Source organism: Chelonoidis abingdonii, chromosome 25 (assembly GCF_003597395.2).
Source record: "Chelonoidis abingdonii isolate Lonesome George chromosome 25, CheloAbing_2.0, whole genome shotgun sequence".
In the NCBI taxonomy this organism is placed as follows: domain Eukaryota; kingdom Metazoa; phylum Chordata; order Testudines; family Testudinidae; genus Chelonoidis; species Chelonoidis abingdonii.
In genome coordinates, this window is record NC_133793.1 from 3635533 (window position 1) to 3659762 (window position 24230).

At 39.1% G+C, this 24230-nt stretch overlaps 1 protein-coding gene across 2 annotated transcripts; it reads left to right on the plus strand.

Moving 5' to 3' along the window:
- The first annotated feature begins 37 nt into the window (after positions 1-37).
- PSMB2 (proteasome 20S subunit beta 2) lies at positions 38-22626 on the plus strand. Of its 2 annotated transcripts, XM_032766757.2 has the most exons (7): positions 168-251; positions 4112-4266; positions 4607-4729; positions 6189-6259; positions 17940-18102; positions 19906-19955; positions 22409-22626. In XM_032766757.2, the coding sequence occupies exons 2-7, from the start codon at positions 4131-4133 to the stop codon at positions 22514-22516; spliced, it is 651 nt and encodes a 216-aa protein (XP_032622648.1). In that variant the 5' UTR covers positions 168-251; positions 4112-4130; the 3' UTR covers positions 22517-22626. The 2 variants fall into 2 exon arrangements, with proteins under 2 accessions (XP_032622649.1, XP_032622648.1); XM_032766758.2 differs by lacking the exon at positions 4112-4266 and having other exon boundaries at positions 38-251.
- Positions 22627-24230: the final 1604 nt, after the last annotated feature.

Consider the following 24230-nt stretch of genomic DNA (forward strand, 5'->3'; position numbering starts at 1 on the left):
GGCGGGCGTGTGGGGGGGACTCTCGCGAGAGCGGGAGACTGCGTCATCCCCCTGCGCCGGCTGTGCCGCCTCGCTGTGTCACGTCGCGCTGCGGGGGGGGTAGCTGCCGCCGGCCCGGGCCTGAGGAAGAACCGCGCGCGCACCCACCCCTGCCCCGGCCATGGAGTATCTGATCGGCATCCAGGGCCCCGACTACATCCTGGTGGCTTCCGACACGGTGGCGGCCTCCAGCATCATCCAGATGAAGCGCGGTGAGAGGCGGGGCTGGGGGCGGTGTGGGGCCGGGCTGCCCCTCGCGGGGAAGGGCACCAAAGTCTCAGGGCAGTATGAGGGAGGGGGCAGCTGCTCGGCGGGTGGGGGAGTCAAAGATCTCTTTCCCCCCCCCCCCCCCCGCTGCAGAGCCCAGGGGTCTGGTACATGTCTGCAGCCCGCTGGGAGATTCCTGCCCCCTTGACTACGGTGTTCTTTGCGCTCCTGCTGCTGTGTCACCGTTTACTGTTTATGCACCTTTGCACCGGGAAATGAACTTGCTTTTCTTATTTAAAAAACAAGCTGTTCATCAAGATGTATGTGGCGTGTTGTGAAACCACCCAGGGGCCCTGATGAGAACCAGGGTTCCATTACACTGCATGCAGTGCAGCCACCCAGGAGGGCATGGCCTCTGCCCCAAAAAGTGTATTGTGTAGCTGCTAACTGCCTACTGGAAAGGTATTTTCACAGTGTAGCAAACTTGGCAGAGGGGAAAAGTTTTCAAAAAGCAATTTATCTCCTATTTTCTATACTGTGACTTTAGATATTTTTATTTATTCTCTGTTGGTTCTACAGTGAATTCATGAATTTGTCACCTGAGTCTTTTGCAGTAGAGCTTAGAGACCCCAGGTTAGGGTTCCCTTGTGCTTGGCACTGCACACATTTATAAAAGAAAACTCTATCCCAGTAGCATAAAGTATTTAAATACAAGATGTGTAGGCAACTGGTGGAGAAAAAGAAGCAGCAGGGAGGTCAAGGTATAGATGAAACTATCATGGTTGGTATAATAAGCAATAGTCACAGTAAACCCACTGTTTAGCCATTGTTCAGCATTGCATAGGCATCACAGCAAAGATGAGTTTTACGAAGAGATTTAATGACTAATGGTGTATTGGTTTTTCCGACTTCTATTTGGCTCTCCTCCTTTCTGTGAGGGGCAGCATAGAAGTGAAAAGATACTTGAGAGCTGTTCAGCAAAAATGAGCATCTGATGAAGTGGGTATTCACCCACGAAAACTCACGCTCCAAAACGTCTGTTAGTCTATAAGGTGCCACAGGATTCTCTGCTGCTTTTACATCTGTAAAGTGTTAGCTGTTGGCTCTTACATCTTCCAAGAGCTAAGTTGTCAGCCCATTTCTAAGTTCCTTCAGATAGAAAAATCTCCATAACTGCTCATGTGAGAGAGCTGAGTGAGACCAAAAGAGTTAACTTTGTGTCTCAGATTGTGCACATGTAACAACCGAAGATGAAAAGATATTACAGGGAGCTTTTGCTGATCTTCAGGTTCTATAAAGCACCCATTATTTTGGTCTTTTCACTTCTAACTTTTTTCGTTATTAAAAAATGTTGCTAGAATGCTTAGCCAACTGAACAATAACAGTTACCCGAACATGTGTACCTTTTTATCTACTCAGCTGTTGGAGAATAGTACAGACACTACATTTTCCCAGGTTTTACTTTCTTTCTGAGCCTTTATCCAAAGGAAATTGACTATGTCTACACTTGAAAAATTTATACAGTATTTCCCTCAGCAATTACACAGTTTCATTTGAACCAGTGGGACCCAAGGTTTCAATGGGTGGACCTGTTTTTACTATTGTTTTAGTTAACCCTATTAAAAAGTAAGCCTAATTGAAGGGGGTAGAAAACATGGGTCCAGACAGAAGTCTTCTATACATTAGGGTTTCTACCAACTTTAACTGTGGTTCAGTTGAACTAGTGTTACAGTTGGTGGTGGGAACTCTTTAAAATTTCCCCACTGCACACTGGATTTCAGGGCCTGATCCTGCAAGCACGTACATGTAGTCAGTGGAACTACTCGCATGCACAAAGCTACGCACATGTTTGTGGGACTGAGTTCTACATTAGCAAAGTAAAACAAGTACAGTCCACTGTTCATGTTCCGCATATAATTTTTTCCTCTTAAAAAGTTGTACTAAATCTGTGTTGTCAGCCATAAGCCTGGAGAACAAGGCCCCGAAAACCATGAGATTAAAAAAAAAGTTTTTAATTTGACTTTGGGTATCAGCCTTTATGTTCACATTTGAGCCTTTATGTTAATGCAGTTCCACTTCCAAGTGTTTTTCTTCCACGAGGAAGGTTAAACTTCCTTTCTTTAAAAATGTATATTCTCACATAATCACATGAATCCAGCAGCTGGGACTTTAAAAATAAAGCAAACTAAACACCACACCTTCCCCCCCAAATATTGGGACCATTTCAATAAAATTGCAAAAGGTGGCTATGCTGCTAGATGAATCTGACCATTATATCTTACTTCATGTCTACAAAAATGAACAGAGGCAGTGTTCTTGTTTCATAAACAGGACACCAAGTTGGGAGAAATCGCTGTAATAAATTGCAGTTTTTACTCTAAATATTACCAAATACAGATAACGTTTTTAAAAAGTTTGTTTTGTAAACTAGCCATGTTTAATTCCTGTTGGAATTTATTTAGTCTATTCAGGCAAACATAGTGATGTGGGATTTATTAATCCTAATTTGAAAAACAGTAAGATATAGGTATCAGAGTAGCAGCCTTGTTAGGCTGTATACGCAAAAAGAACAGGAGTAGTTGTGGCACCTTAGAGACTAACACATTTATTTGAGCGTAAGCTTTTGTGGGCTAAAACCCACTTCATCGGATGCATGCAGCGGAAAATACAGCAGGAAGATATATATATATATACACACATACATACATACACACTCAGAGAACATGGAACAATGGGTGTTTCCATACACTAACGAGAGTGATCAGTTAAGATGAGCTATTACCAGCAGGAGAGGAAAAAAACTTTGTAGTGGTAATCAAAATGGCCCATTTCCAGAAGTTGACAAGAAGATGTGAGGAACTGTGGAGCGGGGAGGGGGGAGATAAACATGGGGAAATAGTTTTACTTTGTGTAATAACAATATTCATATAAAATATTATTTGGTAGTGTTTTTCCTTCAAATTGTAAACGAATTACAGAGAGTGATCAATCTGAATAGCAATCCCTGAACACTCAGAAGCGACTTTTAAAGTATTTAACAACTGCATAATACTCTCCAAATCCTATTAAAGGATTGTGACATTTCAGAAGCTTTCAAGCATGTCTTCCAGGGAAGATTATTCAGCAGTATTTAGTAAATTGAAAGTGAAAGTGAGATTCAGATATGGAGATTTCTGACTGTTGTTCTGTAGAAGAAGCCTGAATATGGAGAAGCAGTTTTCCTTAGGCACTAACATCTGCTTGAATATTTATCTATCTTATCTAGTTAAAGCAGACTGGTGGTCAGATAAGATTACAGTATTAGGAGTAGTACAAAATTGGGTTCCTATGGTTTTGTTGTCATAGCTGAGATTTGAAAAATACCTCAGAAAATTACAGTTTTAAAGTTTTGATTTCCAGGAAAGCATTCTGGTTTACAATTTAACGATTTTGTTGCTTTTCAGTGGGCTATTTTTGCAATTTGTAATCGATATTTATTATTTTTTCTTATTACCAGTGTTCTAATAGAGTTCAGTCATGACACTGACTACTCCTGTATTTTAAAATAAGTGGTGTTGCTTGTCAAGCGTTGTCTATCCAAATTACTCCCTTCTGAAACAGCTGTTAGTGGATCTGGATATCGTAAGAAAAGGAAGTCTTTTGACATATACTTTGATCCTACATTTTTCATAATCTCTCTTTGCTTAATGTGTTCGCGTGTTTCAACTCTAACCAGAATTACACTTGCTCTAACACATCATGTATTTATATAAAGTAAAACCTAATAGCTTATCAAGCAAAGTTCTTGAATATTTTATTGGTGAGTAAATAGAATGAAAGAGCTAATACTTAATTTTTTAAAATGTATTGTTCTGTATTTGTGCAGTTTTAACCAACATTGGTACATGAGTAACACCTTGCATTTCTGTGGCATCTTCCTCCTGAAGAATATCAAAGCACTTATTTTGTCCCAGATTCTGCTCTTGGATCTGCACATGTGGACCCTGGTGTTGAGCTCCATTGTCTCCATGAGTGCTCCCTGTAGGTGCTGGGGCTGTCAGCATGGATCCCATTACAGAACTGGGAACATACACTGATTCAAAGTAGATGTAGGGCGCTACATTAACCACTGAAATGCAGTCACCTCTCTGAAGTGTGACAGCTTTTAACAGCATATAGGAACACTATGCAACAGATTAAGTTGGAAGACCAAGAGAAGCTGAATATTCTAATTTAGTTGGGATGCTTTAATTAGCATAATTGAGTGATTAAAATCCTTTAATTTGGTACTTATTAAATAAATTGTGAAACTACTATGGTATTGGCAAAATAGCGTATTCTTGCTAATGACTGTAGTGTTTGTTCTTGTCTCGTTGCCTAGACCACGATAAGATGTTTAAAATGAGTGAGAAGATCTTGCTGTTGTGTGTGGGAGAAGCTGGAGACACTGTGCAGTTTGCAGAGTACATCCAGAAAAATGTTCAGCTCTATAAAATGAGAAATGGTAAGTACAAAAGCAGAACTCAAAACAGCTCCTTGCTGGGTTTGTTCTAAAGTGTAATAAGAACAAGAGGTCATGTTTTATAATTATATGAATGAGAACTAATATGCCTGCATGTTGTTAGAGACTCAGTATCCTTGATAATGAGAGTTTAAAGGACAGCTGGAAATCTTGTGTGGGGGTTTTTTTTAATAAAATATGTGTGAGTATTACATTGTCCCTTAGTGACCATGCCAGTTTTTGTGGGTTTACAGTTTATTGCAAACCTTTTTTAAAAACACCTTTCCTGTTGCTGTGTAAAGAACTGGCACAAACAGGAAAAACTAATAAACAGATTCTCTACAAGGGAAACAGTAAAACTTGTATAAGAAGTACTGTGAAATATACTAATTTTTTTAGTTTTAGTAATTTTAGGAGTTGCTTCTAACAAGTAGTTAAAAAAATATTCAGACACAAGGAGTGAGTCTTAATAAAGTTGTTGTCCCTTTAAAGATAATTATTAGATTATTTCTGGTTGGTGTTTGCAGAGGGGGCTAAACTTCATTTTCTTAAAATTTGTCTAGTTTATGGGTTTCTGCCTTTTACGGGCTCAGCTAAATATGGTGATGAGGGCAGGATAGATAGTTAGGGGCTTGAATACTTGGCATTGAATCCACCTAGGTTTATATTTTCATAAAAAGTTAATTTCTGCTGAATATATAGAATATATTATAATTGAAACGGAGACATTCATATGTATCTCCATTTCGATTTCAATAATTCATTTCTTAAATCAGTTTTTTTTTTTAAACTTCCCTTCCCTGTCAACAATATGCCCCAGTATAATTAAATACCAGAATTTGTACACTTTGGTCTGTACAAAACAGGGAGGATAGCCTAGCTGTTAGAAAGGGGAGAGCTCGGGCTTCAGCTCAAACTCAAATGTCTACATAGCAATTTTTATAGCCTCATAGTCCAAGTCAGCTGACCTGGGTCAGCTGTGAATGGTTAATTGGTGTGCAGGCATACCATGTGATTTAGAGAAGTGCAGGAACTTTCCGTCTGTCTTCAAATCCTGAGTGAAAAACATCTTCTCTATTCCTCTTTGTGTCTCTCCTATTTAACTCCACGCCATTTTTGGGATACAGTTTGTGTGAAAAAATATTCAGGATACAGATGTGTAATATTCTGCAGTTTTCTAGGGTTTTGTATTTTGAATCCCTGTACAGATATGAGTAATTTGAATCCTTAGCACCCTATTGATATAGGTCAGTATAATTATTTCCGGTTAACATAGGGAAAATATAGACAGAGGTAAAGGGAACATAATAAATAGGTTGTCAGAGGCAGAATAAGAACTTGGAATTGCCCTCAATCATGTTGCCTTTCGGTTTTATTATGAAACAAATAGTGAAAATAAATCAGTAAGAATGATGCATTTGCACTCCAGTTTCCTCATAAATGCATTTGTTTCTTATATAAGGGTATGAGTTGTCTCCTACTGCAGCAGCAAACTTTACACGCAGAAACTTGGCTGACTACCTACGCAGTCGGGTAAGTAATAACTGAGGCATACTAGCAATGACTGGAGTTACTAAGGCCTTCTTGCAAAAATCTAACAATATGTTTGCTCTTTTCCCTCCCTACGTCCCTTTCTACTGCAACTGCTTTTTTGTCCTCAGCAATATTTTTGTTTCGTTTTTTTCCCTCGGGGTTCACAATTTAAACATGTGCTTACACATGACTGAATGCTCAAGGGCAGAAAACACAAAATAAAAATGAAAATAACATGTGACTGGCCAAGTTTGTGTCTCATCTTCTGAAACAAGCAAATGATTTGAGTATGGTCTGAGTTAGTGAAGCCACAGACTCCCCACAGTGAGTAGTGAGGAACTGAGACTCTTGAAAGCAGTCAGGTTTTGTTGCTACAAAAGGGGTGGAGAAGACATTTCCCTTTTTTATCGGTTTTATATAGTTCACTTTCACTTTGTAATTCCATGCTCTCTTCTTATGCTTGGTGCAGATCATTTTTAGCTAATTTCTCATTTAGCGTCACTAGATTTTTTTTTACTTCACAGTTGCTTGATGTAACTTGTGTATAGTCAAACCTGATTTTTTCTTAAACCCAAACTTCTGAAATGCCTTATCTGAAAAATATAAACCTCACAAAGTACCTTAAAAACTACTGCTATTATGAGATACATGTGTTAAGATCCACCCTGGTGGTTCCTGTATCTTGATTATACTACCGTGCTATATTATGCCCTAAATAATTTCAGTGGTATGAATAAAGAATTATAGTACAACAGTAGTGCCTCCTGTTGTCCATCTTTGTCTGCTTGTGTTAGTTGTTTCATGTTCTCTTTTTTAAAAAACCACTGTTGGTTTGGGGACCCTGGAGACATTTGGCAAATTAAGGTTCTCCTGAATTACTAGTTATATAATTGCTACAATAACGTTGTGTTCAGTTTTAAGGAGATGACATTGACAACTATTCTATTTTCTGTAAAGTGTTATATGTGAAAGAACTTTTACCTATTTTTATAATAGGCTTGTTTGTGTTTTCATGTTAAGGACACTAAGAACGTTGAGTATCGTTTAATATCTTTCCCCAAATGGCTACTCTGTTAGCCCTGCTACTATTCATTTTGATTATCTATATCTATGTATTTCCAAATGGAAAATGGATAGAAGCAATATAAGGGGAGGGAGTTTTCAGCCTGTGAAAAGCTTCAGGTTTTGTTTTGATCATGATCTGATTAATTGTCTTCAAAGCGTGGCATAGGAGTTGGGATATAGCCCAGAATCCAGGGTCTTGGTGATGACCAAATGTTTTCTAACTACCCACTATGAATTACTGGGGAATAACTTTCACTTGCAGATGGATGAACTCTGTAATTGAGAGGTCTCTTCTTTCTTTAACTATGGTTTTTCCTCATCGAAGTGGTCTGTTTTATGGAAATTGTAAGCTATGATTTGCTTTTTTTTTTCTTGTTAAAATGCCTGTCACCTCACTTATTGGAAACTAATACAACTACAGTGTTAAGATTTCAGCTTTGGGCCCAGTAAACATTTTGTCATAATTACCAGACAGCTAAGTGAATTAAGCCCCTTTAAAATCTAGATAAGAGAATCACTTCTCATGCAAATGCATTGAATCCGTTTAATCTTCTCCCAAAATGATTTAATAGAGCAAAGCTATTTGATGTACTTAGCAAAACAAGCCCCTTTTGTAAACAGAGACATGAAGCTTTCAGTAAATATCAAAACCAAGTTGAAGCTGTTTTTTCGAATTAGCAGAGTTTAATGACTGACTGACGTAAGGTAATATTTCAGAGCGTTGCTAATACATACTGTCTTCTCATTCATCATTCAGATGCCTTATATAAGTGCCCTTTGATGCTTGGCAGTTATAGTGAGGAAGTCAGGACTTCTGGGTTCTACACTTGCTATTGGCTTGCCATGTGACATGTTTAAGGTCAAATATTCACTTCCGTGCCTCACTTTTCCCCAGTTATAAAATGGTATTGAGTAGAAATATGTAATCCTTGGGTACCTCACAAGGAGAGGAGGCTTAATTCACTGCTTATAAAGTGCTATAAAATTCTTCACTGGAAGTTGTTACAGAAGGGCAAAGTGATATCTAAATACACAAGCTTAAGGATTTCAACAGTCCTCTTCCTGGCACATGTGTATTCTGCACACAAAAGAAGAAAGGAAAACGAGAGAATTGAACAAATACGTTTGTATGGGGAGGAACAGGGGATGAGATTTGTTTATTGCTAGGACATTTTATAGAAGTTTCCCAGGGAACCTTTTTCAAGCTTGCAAACAGTGTTCATTATTTGTATTAGAGTAGTACCTATGGGCCCCAACCCAGATCAGCTCTCTGTTGTTAGGCCCCGTATGTACATAGAGCCTTTCCGAAGAGCTTTCAGTCTAAATGAACAAGATGAAAGAAGGGTGGAAGAAGGGGAGACCTGAGGCTCAGCACGGTTTTGACTAGCCCAAGTTCATACAGAGTTGGGAGTAAAATACAGGAGTCCTGACTCCCAGTTCTCTGTTTAAACCACACCTCATTTTGTTTAGAAATGAATGTAATATACCTCCTGCAAATTAAATGGATACAAATTGGACTGTAGATGTTAGTTCTATAAAAATTATGCTTATTTTAACTTTCATTCAAATGTTCACATTTTGAAAGGCTAGTATGTTTGCATGGAGCTGTTCTGAGTTTCCATGAGTGACATTAGAAGCAGTATTGTGATTCTCCTCCTTCCATTGTGCATATACAGCCTTGTCTGTCAGTTGCGTAAGAGGCTGATTACTTGTCTCAAGGTCACAGGACCCTCATAGCAGATGGCATAGGTGAAATTGACTTTGAACGTCCTGCCTACTTAAGCACAGACAGCCATTTGTTACATATGATAAAAATATCACTAACGAGGGTAATAATTTAACATGCTTTTTGGCAAATGCGGTTAGCAGGATGTGATATGATGCGGCACTGTCGTCTTCCTCTATGTGCCATATCCCTTGAGGCCTGATCCTCTCTGCATCCCCCCTCCTCCCTGTGCCTGGGCTTGCCTTCCAGCTCACCTGCTCCAGATGGGCAGCACAGTGGGGAGGACACTGGCAAAGGCAGATGTGTTTATTTACCGGAGACAAAATGTTGTGCTGCTGCAGATGGCAGTGCCCCCGAGCAAATGGCGCACTTTGACACCACTGTCACACTACAGGGATCTCTGTACTGTAGGGAGAACACTATCATCTTTTGAAACTTAGCACTTAGTGCTTGTATGAAAGTGCGGAGCTTTCAACACGAAGCTACAAACATTGGTATCAGAAAGTTGTATTCTTTGCTCAATCACTTATAAGATGTTTGTTATATTTCTGTACCTGTTCTGACCCAATTAGAATCAATAAAAATATAGCCAGTAGTGCTTTGTACAAAGAAATCATTCACATAGGACTCTGGAAGTCTATTAATCTAATACTATTGGTTATATTATGTTTTATGGCTATATATGCCAAGCTAAATTATACTTTGTGGGGAAGGGAAGAGGAGGGGACTAGGTTGTTTACCTACAGGTTTAAATATATTTTTTCATCTTGATGCATAGCAAGGTGTGGAAAGTTCCCTGCAAGTTGAGCTGAGCCTAGACCCTTGGCTAATAGCTAATACTTGGCCTGGCCAATATGAAAAGGTTTTTTCAGGTAACCAAGAATGGAATGTGTAAACCAATTTACCTTGCCCAACCCCAATTTATTTCTTAATACTGTATTTTGGGAAGTCACTTATGACTGCACCTGAGTTGCATGTGGCTTCTGACATAAGTGGACACTTTAAACTCGGGATCATGTATCTGCACAGATTATGTAGGCCTGGCAATGGGAAATGTTACCTTAGTGGGCTGAACACCTGAAACTAGAGTTTTATAAAGGATGATGACACTTCTAATCTTTGATTATTCCCTTAATTTTGGGGGCAGGGGAGCAGGCAAGTTAGAAAACATCCCCTAATTTGTGTATTGGTATTACCTTACTCCAACTTTTGGGTGTAGTTCATCCATGATCCCTTCTGCCTTTTCCTTCACTTGTACCCTCAAAAGCCCTACCTTTTATGTTGGGCTGGCCTTTAGGAAGAGCCGGGCTGTAGAATCACTTTCCTGTTTCAATAATGCTGTTGGAGGTTGTACTCTGAGCTATGCTGGTTTAAATTAACTAGATTATTTTTTAACTTGCTGTTTTGCCCATCGCAGCGCTGATACTGTTAGGAGTTTTCAGGTGTAAATCCCCTCTCTCAGGAGGATTGTATGTGAGAAGGTGTTGCTTTCTCGCTCCTAGAGAGTGTGTGCTACCCAGTTAGGTGCCTGCTGAGACCAGAAATCCCTGTTTCTGTGCTAAATAGTCCCATTGGAAGTATAGTGATTTTATATGAAAGATTTTGGCTTTGAAAAAGACCCTGTAGGTCTACTCCATCCCTAATTTTTCTGAATATCTACTCATTAAGGAGTTTCACACTAACCCCTCACAGCTTTCTTAAATCTATAACTTTAGCTCTAAAACCAATAGATAATTTTTCTAATCAGTGGATCTTCAGAATAAACACCATTTGTTTTAGTTATTGAGAATCTGATAATGGAAACTGTCTTAATACCTATGATTTGGCATTGATGAATTAAATCTCGAACACTTCTCAACACTGTCTTTCCAAATAGGTTGCAAACTGGCTCTGTGCCAAAAGGTGCTTGGGCCCTATTCACACGTATCTGGGATACCTCAATTATTGGGTTTATTCTGGCTAACCAGTGTCTGAACAGGAAGAAAGTTGAGTATGAGCAGGACTTTTGGGCGTTTAGTCATTAATATGCAGTAGCCTTTAAATCACTTGAGTGGGTTACAAAATCTAGAAGAGTTTACTATATCTGAGCTTGAGCATTGTGCGTCTGCTGTTTAAGAAACACTTGGTGCTGCTTTGTTATTGAAGTCTTGGTCTAACTTTATGACAATACTTTGCATCCTCCCAGGGGTTTCAGATCACTTTAGGAAGGTGAATAAATAATATCTCCATTTTACAAAAATGGGCAAACTGAGGCACAGAGTAGTGAAGCAACTTGCCCACGGTCACGGAGTAGTGTCAGTCAGAAATGCAACACAGGGATCCAACTCTCAGTTTCCTGTTATAATTAGTAATTTCCACTCCTTCATGTGGAAAGTAATGGAGGTGGGAGGTAAAACTCACAGAATAATCCCCTGGGATTGGATATGTGGTTGGGCTGTATGCTCCCACTCCCTACTTTGAGGGACCCATAGGTGTTGTATTGCAAGCAGAGGAAAGATAAAATTTCCAGGAGGTCGTTCACTTGTGGAATGCCTCGGTCCCAAGGTGCCCTGGCCGTAGAAACTCTCCCTCTGTGCTCCTTTCAGTTGTTTGTTGTTGTTCACAACCCACTCCCCCATGGCAGTTGGTATTGGCAGCTTTTGTGCTCTGACCTGTTCAGTGGGGGTTGCAGATCACAGAGGAGCTGCATTAATGAATCTTCGGTTTTGGGTCCTTTAATGTGTGGCGGGGGTGGAGCTTGCTGGTTGGGTGGTTGCCCTCCTTTCTGGCCCCTCCCCTTTTTTGCTGACAGTGTGCTTATAGAAGTGCCTGATGCGGAGGAGAGAGGGGGCATCTCATATAATCTTTTCACTTCATAGCTGTTTCCTGGTTTTGTGGGGCCTTGATGTTTTGCGCTGGGTCTACTTCAGTGAAATTTCACCAACTGAAATAGATATTTTGATCTTTGTGTGTGATACTGAAACAATATTCTGCAGGATATTTGATTGTTACAGCCCAACCCAAACTGAGGCATGTTCTACACTATTAACCACCATCTGTGTCCCTCACCACTTCAGCTAGCTTGAATTCATTGTCTATCTCTGTGGATGATCCAGCATTAATGTAATGCTCTGCAATCATATTTATTCATATTTCTAGCACTCGCTGAGTGTTTAGCATTCATAACTTGCTACATTTACCTTGCAGCGTGTAATTCTGCTTCAACATGTGGAGTCTGCTCCAAAATATTGAATATTGCCTGAATTCCCCTTAAAACCACTACTGATTAGCAAACACAGGGGTTACATTTTGCCATTGGACAGGCAGTGATTTTATCTGAGAGTTTTATTTGCTGGGTAGAGACAGCGTTTTCGATTAGCAAGTGAAATGAATGGAGAAAACAAATACTGTGTTAACTAGCTGGTATAATAAGGCATCTGTGCCATGTTACATTTTAATTCATTAAATTTTGAAACCCCTCTAATTACAATATGGCTGCACCTTTAACAAGAAAGCACGCAAACTTGGAGCTGCTGCTGGAGTATAAAATCATGTGTAGCAACAAGGAAATGGTCCACCTCTTTGCAAATGGACAACAGCTAATGTTAATTTAAGTCAAGTTTGTGGTGTTGCATTGCAGTCCTGAAGATGCACAGCAATAGCTATAACTGGTACTTTTTCAACTCTTTAAACCTTACACTCTGACACTTAATTGATTGGCAATTAGACTTGGGGCTTGTCTACATGTGCATTTGTGCTGTTTTAGTTTCAGGTGTGATTTTAAAAAAAAAAATCAGTTTCAATTGGGTTAATACTCTGTAGATGCTCTTATTTTGTTTTTAAACCAGGCTTCTCTTGGTTTAGTTTAATTCTGTTAGAAACTGCTGAACTAAAGTAAGCCATTTTTAAACCGAAATAAGAGCCTCCACCTAGGTTTACACCAGTTTAACTAAATGGTGTAAAACTGTGTCTAGACAAAGCCCTAGTTTTCTGTATGGAATGTGAAAATGAAGCCAAATATATCTACACTGCAAAAAAAGGAAAGTGTGTTCTTAACTCAGGTTAATATAGCAGTGAAGACGTGACAAGTCAGGTTAACAACTCAAGTTGAACCGTATAGCTTCTCCCACCTCACCCCACCCCACCCCAGTATGGACATCCCCTTAGCTTATGGGAGGGGGTCCATGATTTATTTCTGGTGGAACTCTGCCTAAGCTCAGAGTAGAATCAGACTTTCCATTGGGATCATAGAACCTGATTCTTGTTTACGGGAAGGGCTCGTCGCACTACTCTGGCAATGTTCACTCACTTGAAGGCCGCTTTACACTCCCAGGGAGGAGACAAAGGGCTTTATTGTAAATGTCTCCCAGGTTGAACTGTTGACGCTATACTGGTTAGGGAAGTGTTTAATTCTGACTGATCACTTCTGAGGTGCAGCGCTTCTCATACTGGGTATACACCCTCGCAGGTGAGTCCCCACTTTGCCATGATCAGTGTATTTTTTGTGCGTGTCTGAAAAGACCTTTTGTCAATTCCTGTTTGGTTGCTGCAGTACAAATATGCATACATACATCTCTGGTACCATTTTTTAATGGTGCAGAAATTATTGCTATGTTTCCTTTCTCAACCTACTGCCTTCCCCAACCTCCTAGATGACTTACCTGCTGGGAATGCCAGTGCCAAGATTGGTACATTTACTAAGTTGCAGCACATTGTTTAAATTAAAAAACCCCAAATTCTAAAGTGCAGCTTCTTATTGTGATGTTATGTTTAATTATAGGTGGCAGGGTCTGGACTGAGTCCAAAGGAAGACTGTCAATTCCTCTCTTGCTGTCCACGCTTGGCAGGATGCTTCCTCACGCCCACCTCTCTCCCCCTTGCTGTGACTTTGGCTTCCGCCAGATGTCACACCGCTGCTTGTCGCCGCCCAGCCTCCCGTCACTGATCTTGTTGTTTCAATGTATTTCTCACAACTGTTCTCTTCAGCTGTAAATTCTGAAGAATTTCACGCTCTTCTTAATCACTGCAGTTATTTTAAATCCAACGGCATAGAGTGCAAAGCTAGATGGGGATGGAAAATATTTCCTTTAACTGAAGGGAAAGCTTGCATTTTCTGAGAGGTGAAAAAATGCATTGTTTTGACTCCGTCCCAAAGTGTTAGCCCAACATCTTTCATGTTAAACCTTTGTAATCACAGTTGTAATCTAAAAAGTTCAAAGCCCTTACTCATGTTAATTAGCAACAAAATTCCATGCCTAGTTTGAAATTGATAAACATCCTGCTACTAAAGTTCAATATGGAGAGTATTTAACAAATGCCTGACTTAGAGGTTTCGAGCAGAAAAGCACCGAGTTGGAAGATCACACATAGAAGAATTGAGGGTGCAAGAGGACCCCGGTGCTAGACTAGCAAGGTTGTTGCTGGTCCATGTTAAGATGCAGCGATTATCTGTTGTAGAGGAAGCTTCCACCATGCCTGCCCATGCTCTGAAAGATTAGAACCATGACTTTAAAAAGCTTAACATTAATGCTCATATGAAGGTTTTCTTGGGGTTTTGTAATGCTGCCCATCGCCATAGTATCTGTGGTCTTAATTTTTCCATAGAAAGTGCAAAGTTCCTAGTGAACTTCTGGAGTCTCTTGATCCTCCTCCCTTTTGGGGGTAAATACTATTTGATTTTATTTGTTTGGCTGGTGCTTCTGGTAAATGGGAGTGTCAGCTTGTTGGATACTGGAAAGCTCATATTTTGCATGGTATTTGCAGCATAACTGAAAAAAGAGTAGGACAAATTTGATTTTAGTATTGTGGCGTTGATGGGTCAGAAGCACATAATTCAACAGATGTTGAGTTTGGTATTTCCTTGTGGTCCAGTGTTTTTAGAAGTTGGTTCCTTAAGCCTTCACAACAGGAAAAATTGAAGCACCTGGCATCAAGGGCACAGCACTTAGGTTAGTGTTTTACCTTTTGCTCCAACTACCATTGCAATTAAAATATTTTAAGGTTAATCAACTTAAACCATTTTAACTTTCACATATGAAAATATATATTTGTTTTAAAACCAGTAAAGTGTTGTGACAAAACCCAAAACAATTCCTCATTAGAGTGCCACATTCCAAAATGTAGCCTTGCTGGGACCTTGGATTCAAGTCCTGAACTGCTAGATTTGAAACAAATCTTGGCATACTTTAAAATTCTAGTAGTAGGTGAGTGTTGTGGACACTGCAGTGGGAAGCAGAGATGACTTTAGATATCAAGAAAAGATGTAGCTTGAAAAGAGAGCTCTTCCATGGCAGACGTGAATTTTACTCCCCAAAATGTATGAAAATGCCCTTTTAATATTGCATTTCTTTGTAAGCATAGACTCTGAAACAGGTCAGGAACTATATGCATCCCAAAGGGTGTTAATCAGTTAGAAAGGATGTAGAAATAGTAAATAAAATGTGAAAATAATTATCTAATGTTTGAGCCTCACCTTCCTCTAGTACTAAACTAGCATAAGATAATTTATTCACATTTGAAATTTTTAAAAAAGCACAAACAAAAGATGTTTCATGGAGCTTCTGCAGAAGAATTTCAGAAACTGCAAGTTGTTACCCAGCTGTATTGATTTAATTAGTCTGTGACACCACTTATTTATGCTTAAGCTTCTCACACATGCAAAAGTTGGTGATTCGAAGTAGCACAATAATTTGTGAGTTGTCTTCTGTGCTGCGTGTCATGGCTTTTAAATGACAACTTTGGTGTGCATGTGCGATGTTTAAGCATAAATAAATGATAATACACAGGCTAATTAAACTAATACATTTGTGTAGCAACTTGGTTTTAGAATGACTGAAACAATCTTTCATGAAATATCTTTCAGTAACACTTTTTAAAAGTTTATATTTTTGAGGTAAATGAGGCTGTTGTTTGTTGTCTGTCCTTACTTTTCCTAATGAAAGGGGAAACCAAAAAGCCTTGTAAAGATATGGTGTGTTGCAGTATTTGGATGCAGCTGGCCTTGTTAAGCTTGAGATGAGCTTGTCTTTGTTAGTTTGATGAACCCTTAAAATGTATATAATAAAAGCAATGGAGTGAAATAGAATGTCCAAAAACATTCAGTGAATTAATTTGCTAAACTGTTTTATGCGGATATGTTGGTACATGAAGTGGGAAAGATCAGCACCCTGTTCAGTTCCTTTTGTGAGGAGGGCATTCAAACTATAGCACTATAATTTCATTTGAAAAACTGTTTCAACTCAAGGTTTTTGTAATACTTGCATCCAATGAGGTCCTTTACTGTCACGGATTTGTGGTCCCAACTTAATGTTATCCCAACCATTTACTATTAATCTATTATTTTGTTAAAAGATTTTTAATAAGTTCTGATTGAAGGAGTCAGTGTGATGGAATAACTACAGATAGCACCCTGGGAAGGATGTGTTGAAAGTAATCAGTTTTGCTCCTAAGGATTTAATCACTTTCTAGTTTACATTCTCAATTATATAAGAAACAAGCTCCTACCATCCCAGACTTTCAAAATGAGTTTGCTTTCTGCTCTGGCGCTAGTAGTAGGTGTCATTCTTCCCTACTCTGGCTGGCTGGTTTGTTTAATCTAAACTTTCTGGAAATCTAATGAACACACTGTTTGCAATGACAGTTTCTTATTAATGCTAAGTATTAAAATCAGTATGGAACTACTAAAAGTGTAAAAGTGTTGAGCAGGCAAATGGTGATTCCATGTACTCCTTCTATGAGCCTGTGCTTTGCAAATTTTAAGTGTGTGTGTGTGTGCGCGCGCGCTCATGCAGTATGGAATCATATATAATGTGTTCACATGTGTTTGGAATATCTATAGCTATGTGCTTACACAACCACTTCCCCACTGTGGAAAATGCAATAAGAATACACGGGTTTTTAAAGAAAATGATAACCCATATAAAACATGATGCAGACTCCTGGGGCTTTGCAGAATTACTAGATCTGTATTTATAACCTAGTAAAAGGCATGGTTGTATTAGTGGAAATGGGTGGTCTGTCTTGGCTAAAGAATAAACATGAAAACATCTTTATTTAATGAATTGTGTTTAAAGTCTTAAACAAAAATAGGGAGGAAAGAATTAAACTGGAGCAGACTAACACTTAATTCTCTGCATCTGTCAAACCATTTCTGAAACCTAAAGGACAAAAAAAGTGAAAATATTTATTTCTTAAATGTTTGCGATGGTGGGGGGGGGGAGGACTTTGATTATCTTGATCTTACGATAACAAGAAAGTGGGCCAGAGTCTGCAATCTTAGATGGAAGCAAATTTATTCAGGTTAGCTTAGTGATTTTTAAGTTAAACTTGGTAATAGAATAAAAGTCTAATTGGCAATTAATGTTACAATGTAACATTATATATAAAACTGTTGACACTGTATTCTATTTTCATACTGGCTTAAAATGCTGCATGGTTAACTCAGTGTAACTAAACAAACAGCATATTAAATTAACAAACTTTGTACCGGCCAAAAAAGTCCACATTGTGCTTGCATGCTGATAGTCAAAAATCCAAGCATTTTGTTGAGATGAAGGCGGGTGGTGTAAAATATTTTAATTATGATTTGTCCCCATAAGATTGAAACACTAACAATGAAAGGGTCCCAAGGAGTAGATTGAAGGGAAAAAGTAAGAGTCTTACACCTTTGAAAGGAATGCAGTGGTCAAAGAAGTTTGTTTCCCAACAATAACAAAATTTCAGCCACTCTGGGGTTTTGAATTTGAATGTGTTCCTCAGAAGCGATTTACACAGTTGCTAGAAACACTTTGTGTCCAAAGGAGCACGTTGAAACGAGCTGGATTACCGGTCTCTACATGTTATGGGGGACAGTATAGGGGGAGGCTGGTTAGTATTGCTGCATTAATCAAAATTCTGTGTTTCTGCTTGCAGACCCCTTACCATGTCAATCTTCTTTTGGCCGGCTATGATGAACATGAAGGCCCTGCCCTTTATTATATGGATTACCTTGCAGCCCTGGCTAAAGCTCCCTTCGCAGCACATGGATATGGTGCATTCCTAACCCTGAGCATTCTTGACCGTTATTACAAGCCAAGTAAGTATGAAGCCTATGGCAAAGAAACAATTCTCTTTTTACTGACTAGTAAATCAGAGGCTTAATAAAGTAGGGTCTCGGATTTGTGAATCATGTTGAGTCACTCTGCGTGGTTCTGTTGCTGTAGTAGGCACAGAGATTAGATATTCATTCAGGAGTTAAGATCTAAAAATCTATAGATTAGCTTTTCAGCAGAAATGGAGGCTGCAGTGACACTAGACTTTTTTTACGTGCTTGCAGTTCCTGTTTTAAAGTTAGGAAGTCAGATTTTTTTTTAATCTGAGTTACTTACCTGTTAGTTCCTGGCCATCTTCATCTAATAAATAATGTTTTGATGGCTCGACTGCAGTATTTTGGGTACTATTGACTTTTTGCCCCAGGTATTGCACTGATAATTTACTACTTAACATTTCTATCTTCAGATACCAAGAGACTAACAAATAGTAGTTAAATCATGGTGTTCAAAAGTAAACAGTGAGGCAGGAAGATGTTTTTAACTAGAATCTGCCTCTACAAGCTATAGTTCAAATTGCTGCTGCTGCATGTTACCTGGTTTTCTGGCTATGATGTGCATACAATTATCTCCCAAAGTGTCCCTCTTCAGAATGCAGCCATGTTTCCCATTTGTCCATAACTTGCATCAGCTCAATTCATAGCATATTAAAAAGACAGAAAAATAAAACTGCACTCTTTTCTAATATGTTTATCTCATCCTTTTGCAGGTCTGGTGTATGGGGATGCTTTGTTTTGGGTGCTTTGCAGCCTTTTCTGATGTAAACACTAAACAGTAGGAATAATTCTTTGCACATGTGTAGCTCTCAGTGCTTTAAAAACATTCAAACTTAGCCTCTCTGATTGCCAGGAGACATTATCCCCATTTTACAGATGAGGAAACTTGAAACACAACTGAAATGACTTGTCCACATTGGAAGTCTGCAGGGCTGGGAATAGAGCTAAGCTTTTTCTGACTTCGTTGTACTTTAGCCACAAAAGCACCTTACCCATTGGCAGCAATATTTTGTGTGCAAAGTTTAATTTACTGACTCATAGCAGAGACCTTCCTTTAGCAGTATTGCTATCTGCCTCCTGCAACCAGTGCAGCAGGAATCTGGCAGTTCTCTTCTAATTGGAGCTTATTCCACCTGAGCAGCAGGTGTGAGACGGGAACAAAAGCCCTTGAACCAAGTAGGCTGCATGCTAAACATGCATCTCTGTAATTTTTTCATTACTTGCATCTCCTGGAAGCGATGCTGCCTTTCTTCTCTTTCCCACCCCTTCCAAAAGGAAAAAAATGAAGTACAATATGTTGTCACAGTTGGCCATCCCCACTGAATGCTGATTTTTTTTTTTTTTTTTTATCTTAATGTGTGAGAATAGCAGGAGCATCACACACGTGCCTTTCCTATTATTAAAGCTCATACCCAGCAGGGAATGTAGCGCTAAAACCAATCCCCGCCCACTTTCACTGACTCGCAGCCGGCTGTGGACAGATGGAGCTGATTTAAAACTGTAATAAACTCGAGAGAGAGAGACGGCTGAACTTCACCGAAGCCCAGTCCCTGGCCATGGGAGGCAAAATTCCGTCATGCTTCCCATTGGTATAACAAATCGATTCTCAATGGCTTGTTTGCAGTGCGAGTGCTTCAGTCCAGGGCATCCTCAGTACATATGGAATGTGTTTTCTGTGAACTGGAAAGGAGGGGTTTTTTGATGCTCAGCTGAAGTTGTTTAAATTTAATAAAAAGATTGACTTGAGAGAGATGGCCTCTAACTAAAGCAATCTGTGGGTGTTTTCTCCTTCAGGTATCACACGCGAGGAGGCAATGGAGCTCCTTAAGAAATGTCTAGAGGAGGTGAGTCGCCATAGACTTGGGCCTGTGTGATCTTGAGAAAGGAATGTTTGTTTGCCTTCATTTGCTGATATTTTTCTTGTTCCTCTGTCACATTTTTTTCCTGCCTTTGCCAGAAGGGGTAATAAATATACATTGGCCAGATGTGTATTCAGCTACTGAGGAAAAGGATTTGTGGGTACTTACGTTGTCTTAGCATGGTTCATGTCCTCCAGAATGTAAACTTTAAGCTTAATTGCTTTTCTTTACTTCTGGTCCTTCCATACTTAACATAATATTGATGTAGACAGCCCTTGACTTTTGTCTTTTTATGTTGTTTCTGCCTAAAATGTTTTTATCCTTCTGATACTTACTCTGTGCTTGTGGTAAGTTTATTTTTCTATTACACATTTTTAAGCTTTCACCCCTTAGTTCATAAGTTGAATAACTAAGTTTAACTCTGATAATAACTTGACCTCAGGCACTGAAGCGGTTGATCAGCAACTTTAGCAAAAATATCCTTTTCACACCATAAATCTTTATAAGAGCAGTACTCAGTGCCATTGGCTCTTGGAGGTTAAAGTGTTAAACTGGTGTTACTGGGGAGAAGTCTGCTGCAGCATTTTGGTGATATGCAAAGTTACATGCATTTTGGTGATATGTAAAGTTTTTAGATTATTAGCTTATTAGTATTTAGATTATTAGCTTTTCTGTCAATTGTGGTGTCTAATAGTTAGCAAAGTACTTTACAAATTACTTGGGTGTGTGCTGCCCAACCCTATCCTGACAGAGGTTGTGTTGTATTGTTCTCTGACCATTACATGTCTTACAGCTAGTGAGTTGAAAGAATAGTCTCGCATGGTAACTCAGTAGCTAGATAAGTACACACTAGCTTTGCTGCTGTCGTATGCTGTTGAGCTCATGGTTTTCGGGACGCAACAAAAACTACCAAGTTCAACTAATTTGCTTAACTTTGGATGCCATTGTAAATCTGCTTTAGAAATGTGCATAAATCTAGGGATCCTGTCTTGAATATACCTCAAGAACTGCAGGACCAGTTCTTCTAGAAGTTGGCCTGCTAAGTAACTATTTGTAAACCAAGAACACACTTGGGGCATGTGAAGAATCATCTTAAAAGAAGGCTTGTCTATTACCATACAGTGCTAGATGGGGCAGGATCTGCTGACATTTTGCCCTCCATGTCTTGTTTCAGTCAGTGACCTCAGGATCTCCAATTATCACTACTACTAAAAAAAGTTAAAACCAAGAATGTCGCAAGTGCTCACTATATTGGTGCACCCTTAGTAATCAATGCATGCTAACCCAAAAATTCAAAACATACAAATAAGCTATAAAAGAAAATAACGTGACAGCAGGGCCTCTTTACTCTATGCAGTTCATCCTAATACAAGGAACAAACAATACCACGTTGTATTTTCTGTAATCAAGGCATCCTGCTCTCAAGCAAGGCAAGAAGTGGTGTTATCCTCCGTATATCAAACTGGCCATTTATTATGAGCTCATAAGTGTCTTACCCTAACGGTGACTTCAGCATTTGCCTAAGAAAGGGTTTGACCTTAACTCATACGTGTTGGTTATTGGGTGGGGAAGTTTACAAATGTAAATACATCACAAGCAGAGGAGCTCAGGCCTCTCTAAAATGTTTGCCTGTTTGTATCTAAGTGTAATGTAGAAAATGATTGTAGTCTTCTCCACTTTAACTTGAATGAAAAATCTTGTTAGAGAAGGGAGGTAATTCACGCTGAAATAAGAGGCACTGTGGAGAGGGAGCCCACGCTGCCAGTGTCTCATGCATGATTGACAAGTTTATATCCCAAGCAGTGTGTACAGTGGGGACCTATTAAATACTTAGACCTGGCACACAGTCAAGTGAATTTTTCAACAGAGTTGTTCTCTTGTTAGGTACTAGGTTAAGACACATTCTTTAAGATGTACAACAAGATAAATTTGGGCATGACAAGTTATTCTCTTATCGAGTCTAACATATTACGTCACTGGGTGTGCAAGCTCCTTGTTCAGATCCCAAGTCCTGCTTCAGATTTGTTCAAAAGGAATTTTAGGTAAATACTAAAACTCATAAGAGCAGAGTAAAATATATTTATTTGCTTATGCAAGTTGGTAAGCTTAAAATGTTGCTGCTTGTGGCTTTTTTCCACTTGTAAAATCCATGTAATTCTTTAAGGTGACTATTCAAACCCTCCCATTTCTATTTAATTTCCAAACTGACTTCCACAGAGAACACAGTCAGTTCTAGCTCTCCAGGGTTCCTGAATATGAAAGGCACTTCTTAGTTTTGGTGTCCGGAAATGTTACAGAAACAAAGCGGAAGCAGGACAGAAATTGGAGGACAAAAACGAATGCTTTTAGGACATGCAACAATGTCTTTCTCAAAGACAAGACGTGTTTTTCACTTAAGCCTTGAACAAATCTTTCCTCTCTCTCTGTCTGTTAAACAGCTTCAGAAACGCTTCATCCTGAACCTGCCTTCTTTCAGCATCCGGTTCATTGACAAAGACGGCATCCACGAAGTGGACAACGTACCCTTTCCGAAAGTGTCATCCTAACCCCTGGGATCTTTCCTGAGCAGTCTTTCAGTTCATTTTTGTTTTTTTCTACTCTGTTCGCAATTAATGTACTGCACTTGGAGACGTCAAATAAAGATTGACATTGGCTATATCAATCGTATCACTTTATTCCATTAACCCTTTTCTCCCAAAGTAAATTAAATTGTCATCACTCTGCAGATGGGATTCTGGGATTGTCAATCCATAACTGTGCAGATAGCAACTTCCTTCCTTGCTGTTCTGCGTTCTTATCAGTGGGTCTCTGTGCTTTCTCAGCTTGTTCCAGTTTTGCTGCTCCAAATGTTTTCCCTTTTAAATTCTTGTTTGAATATTAATTTTCCCTTTCAGCAGTTAAGTATCCATCATTTCAGTATATGCTGCAGTCCAGCAAGCAGCTGGTATAACTTTCCATTTGTCTTAGACAGCTTAACTTGATCTATAGAATAATTACAATAATTTATCCTATTTTATTTGATAGTAAAGGGGTCAACTATGAGAATATCTTAATATACTTCTCCTGGTGTCTTAGTTTTTGTTATTTAGGCCAAGTTGAAGTTGAGGGAAGATGTTTTTTGGGAAAAACTGTATGTAGGGGTAGAAAATGAGTATCTGCAGAAACTAGTACCCTTTATGGCTCAGTGGTTGAGGAAGAAATCCAGTTTCTGAAAAGTAATGTTTTGCTTGCCAGTTGAATCTTAGCCATCCTTTAACAGTATAATTTAACAGTATAATTATTTTAGTATGAATCATGAATTAGGAGAGCACCACAAGTCAGGCTGTCCAAAAGAACGTGTGCTAAGCTGCATCCATTTTTAACACTTCTTTTGAATTGGGCTTAGCTATAATATGTTCAGTAGAAAACTTTTAAATGTTACTTGTGCCTCTCATGGATCTTCTATGACCTATTCCATGCTACATAAAGAGCCTTTCTCATTCTATGAAAACAATCACTAACCTGCCTAGGGTAAGATGGTGGTTCCATTCTAAAACCCCCTATTATCTGTCATGTAACTGCCTCAAATAATTGCCATACAGTGGCTGACATTTGTTCAATCTTGGCCTAGAATTGAACTTTTTTTAAAGGCTCAGACTTCACTCAGAAATGTGAGTTACCTGGATCTGAGGCTGAAGCAGTTTTCAACCATTTCATATGTTCTGTTCAGATGCTTGTTTTGTGCTTGGATAATTAAATACTTTATTAAAATCTTCAGATGGTGCATGTGAGATGTGCTTTTTTGTTCAGAAATAAAGGTGGGCATGTGAAAAATTCTTTACAGCGGATAGTATTTTCAGCACTGTGTACCCATCATGGTCTAGTTCCCAAGTAGAGATATTTGATCCTTCTGAGTGGCATAGACTTGGCAATCTTAACTTCCAAAGCATTCTTGATCTCCTACAGAAGTGTCCTTTTATGGACATATTTGTATTTCCAGTATGACCTAGAAGGCCTACCTGAGATTGGGGCCTCATCATGGGTGCTCCGCATATGCTTTGGGTGAAATTCTGACTCTATTGAAGTCAATGGCAAAAACTTCCATTGACTTCAGTGGGGCTAGGATTTCACATTACAGCAGAGATTCAAAGAGTTTGGTCTAAATAGACAAGAGAGAGAGTATTCAATCCCTATCCTTGTGTATAGAGAACTTGAGACTTGTCCATGGTCACACAGAAAGTCTGTGGCAGAGTTTGAGTCCCAGTCCAGTGCCTTAACCAG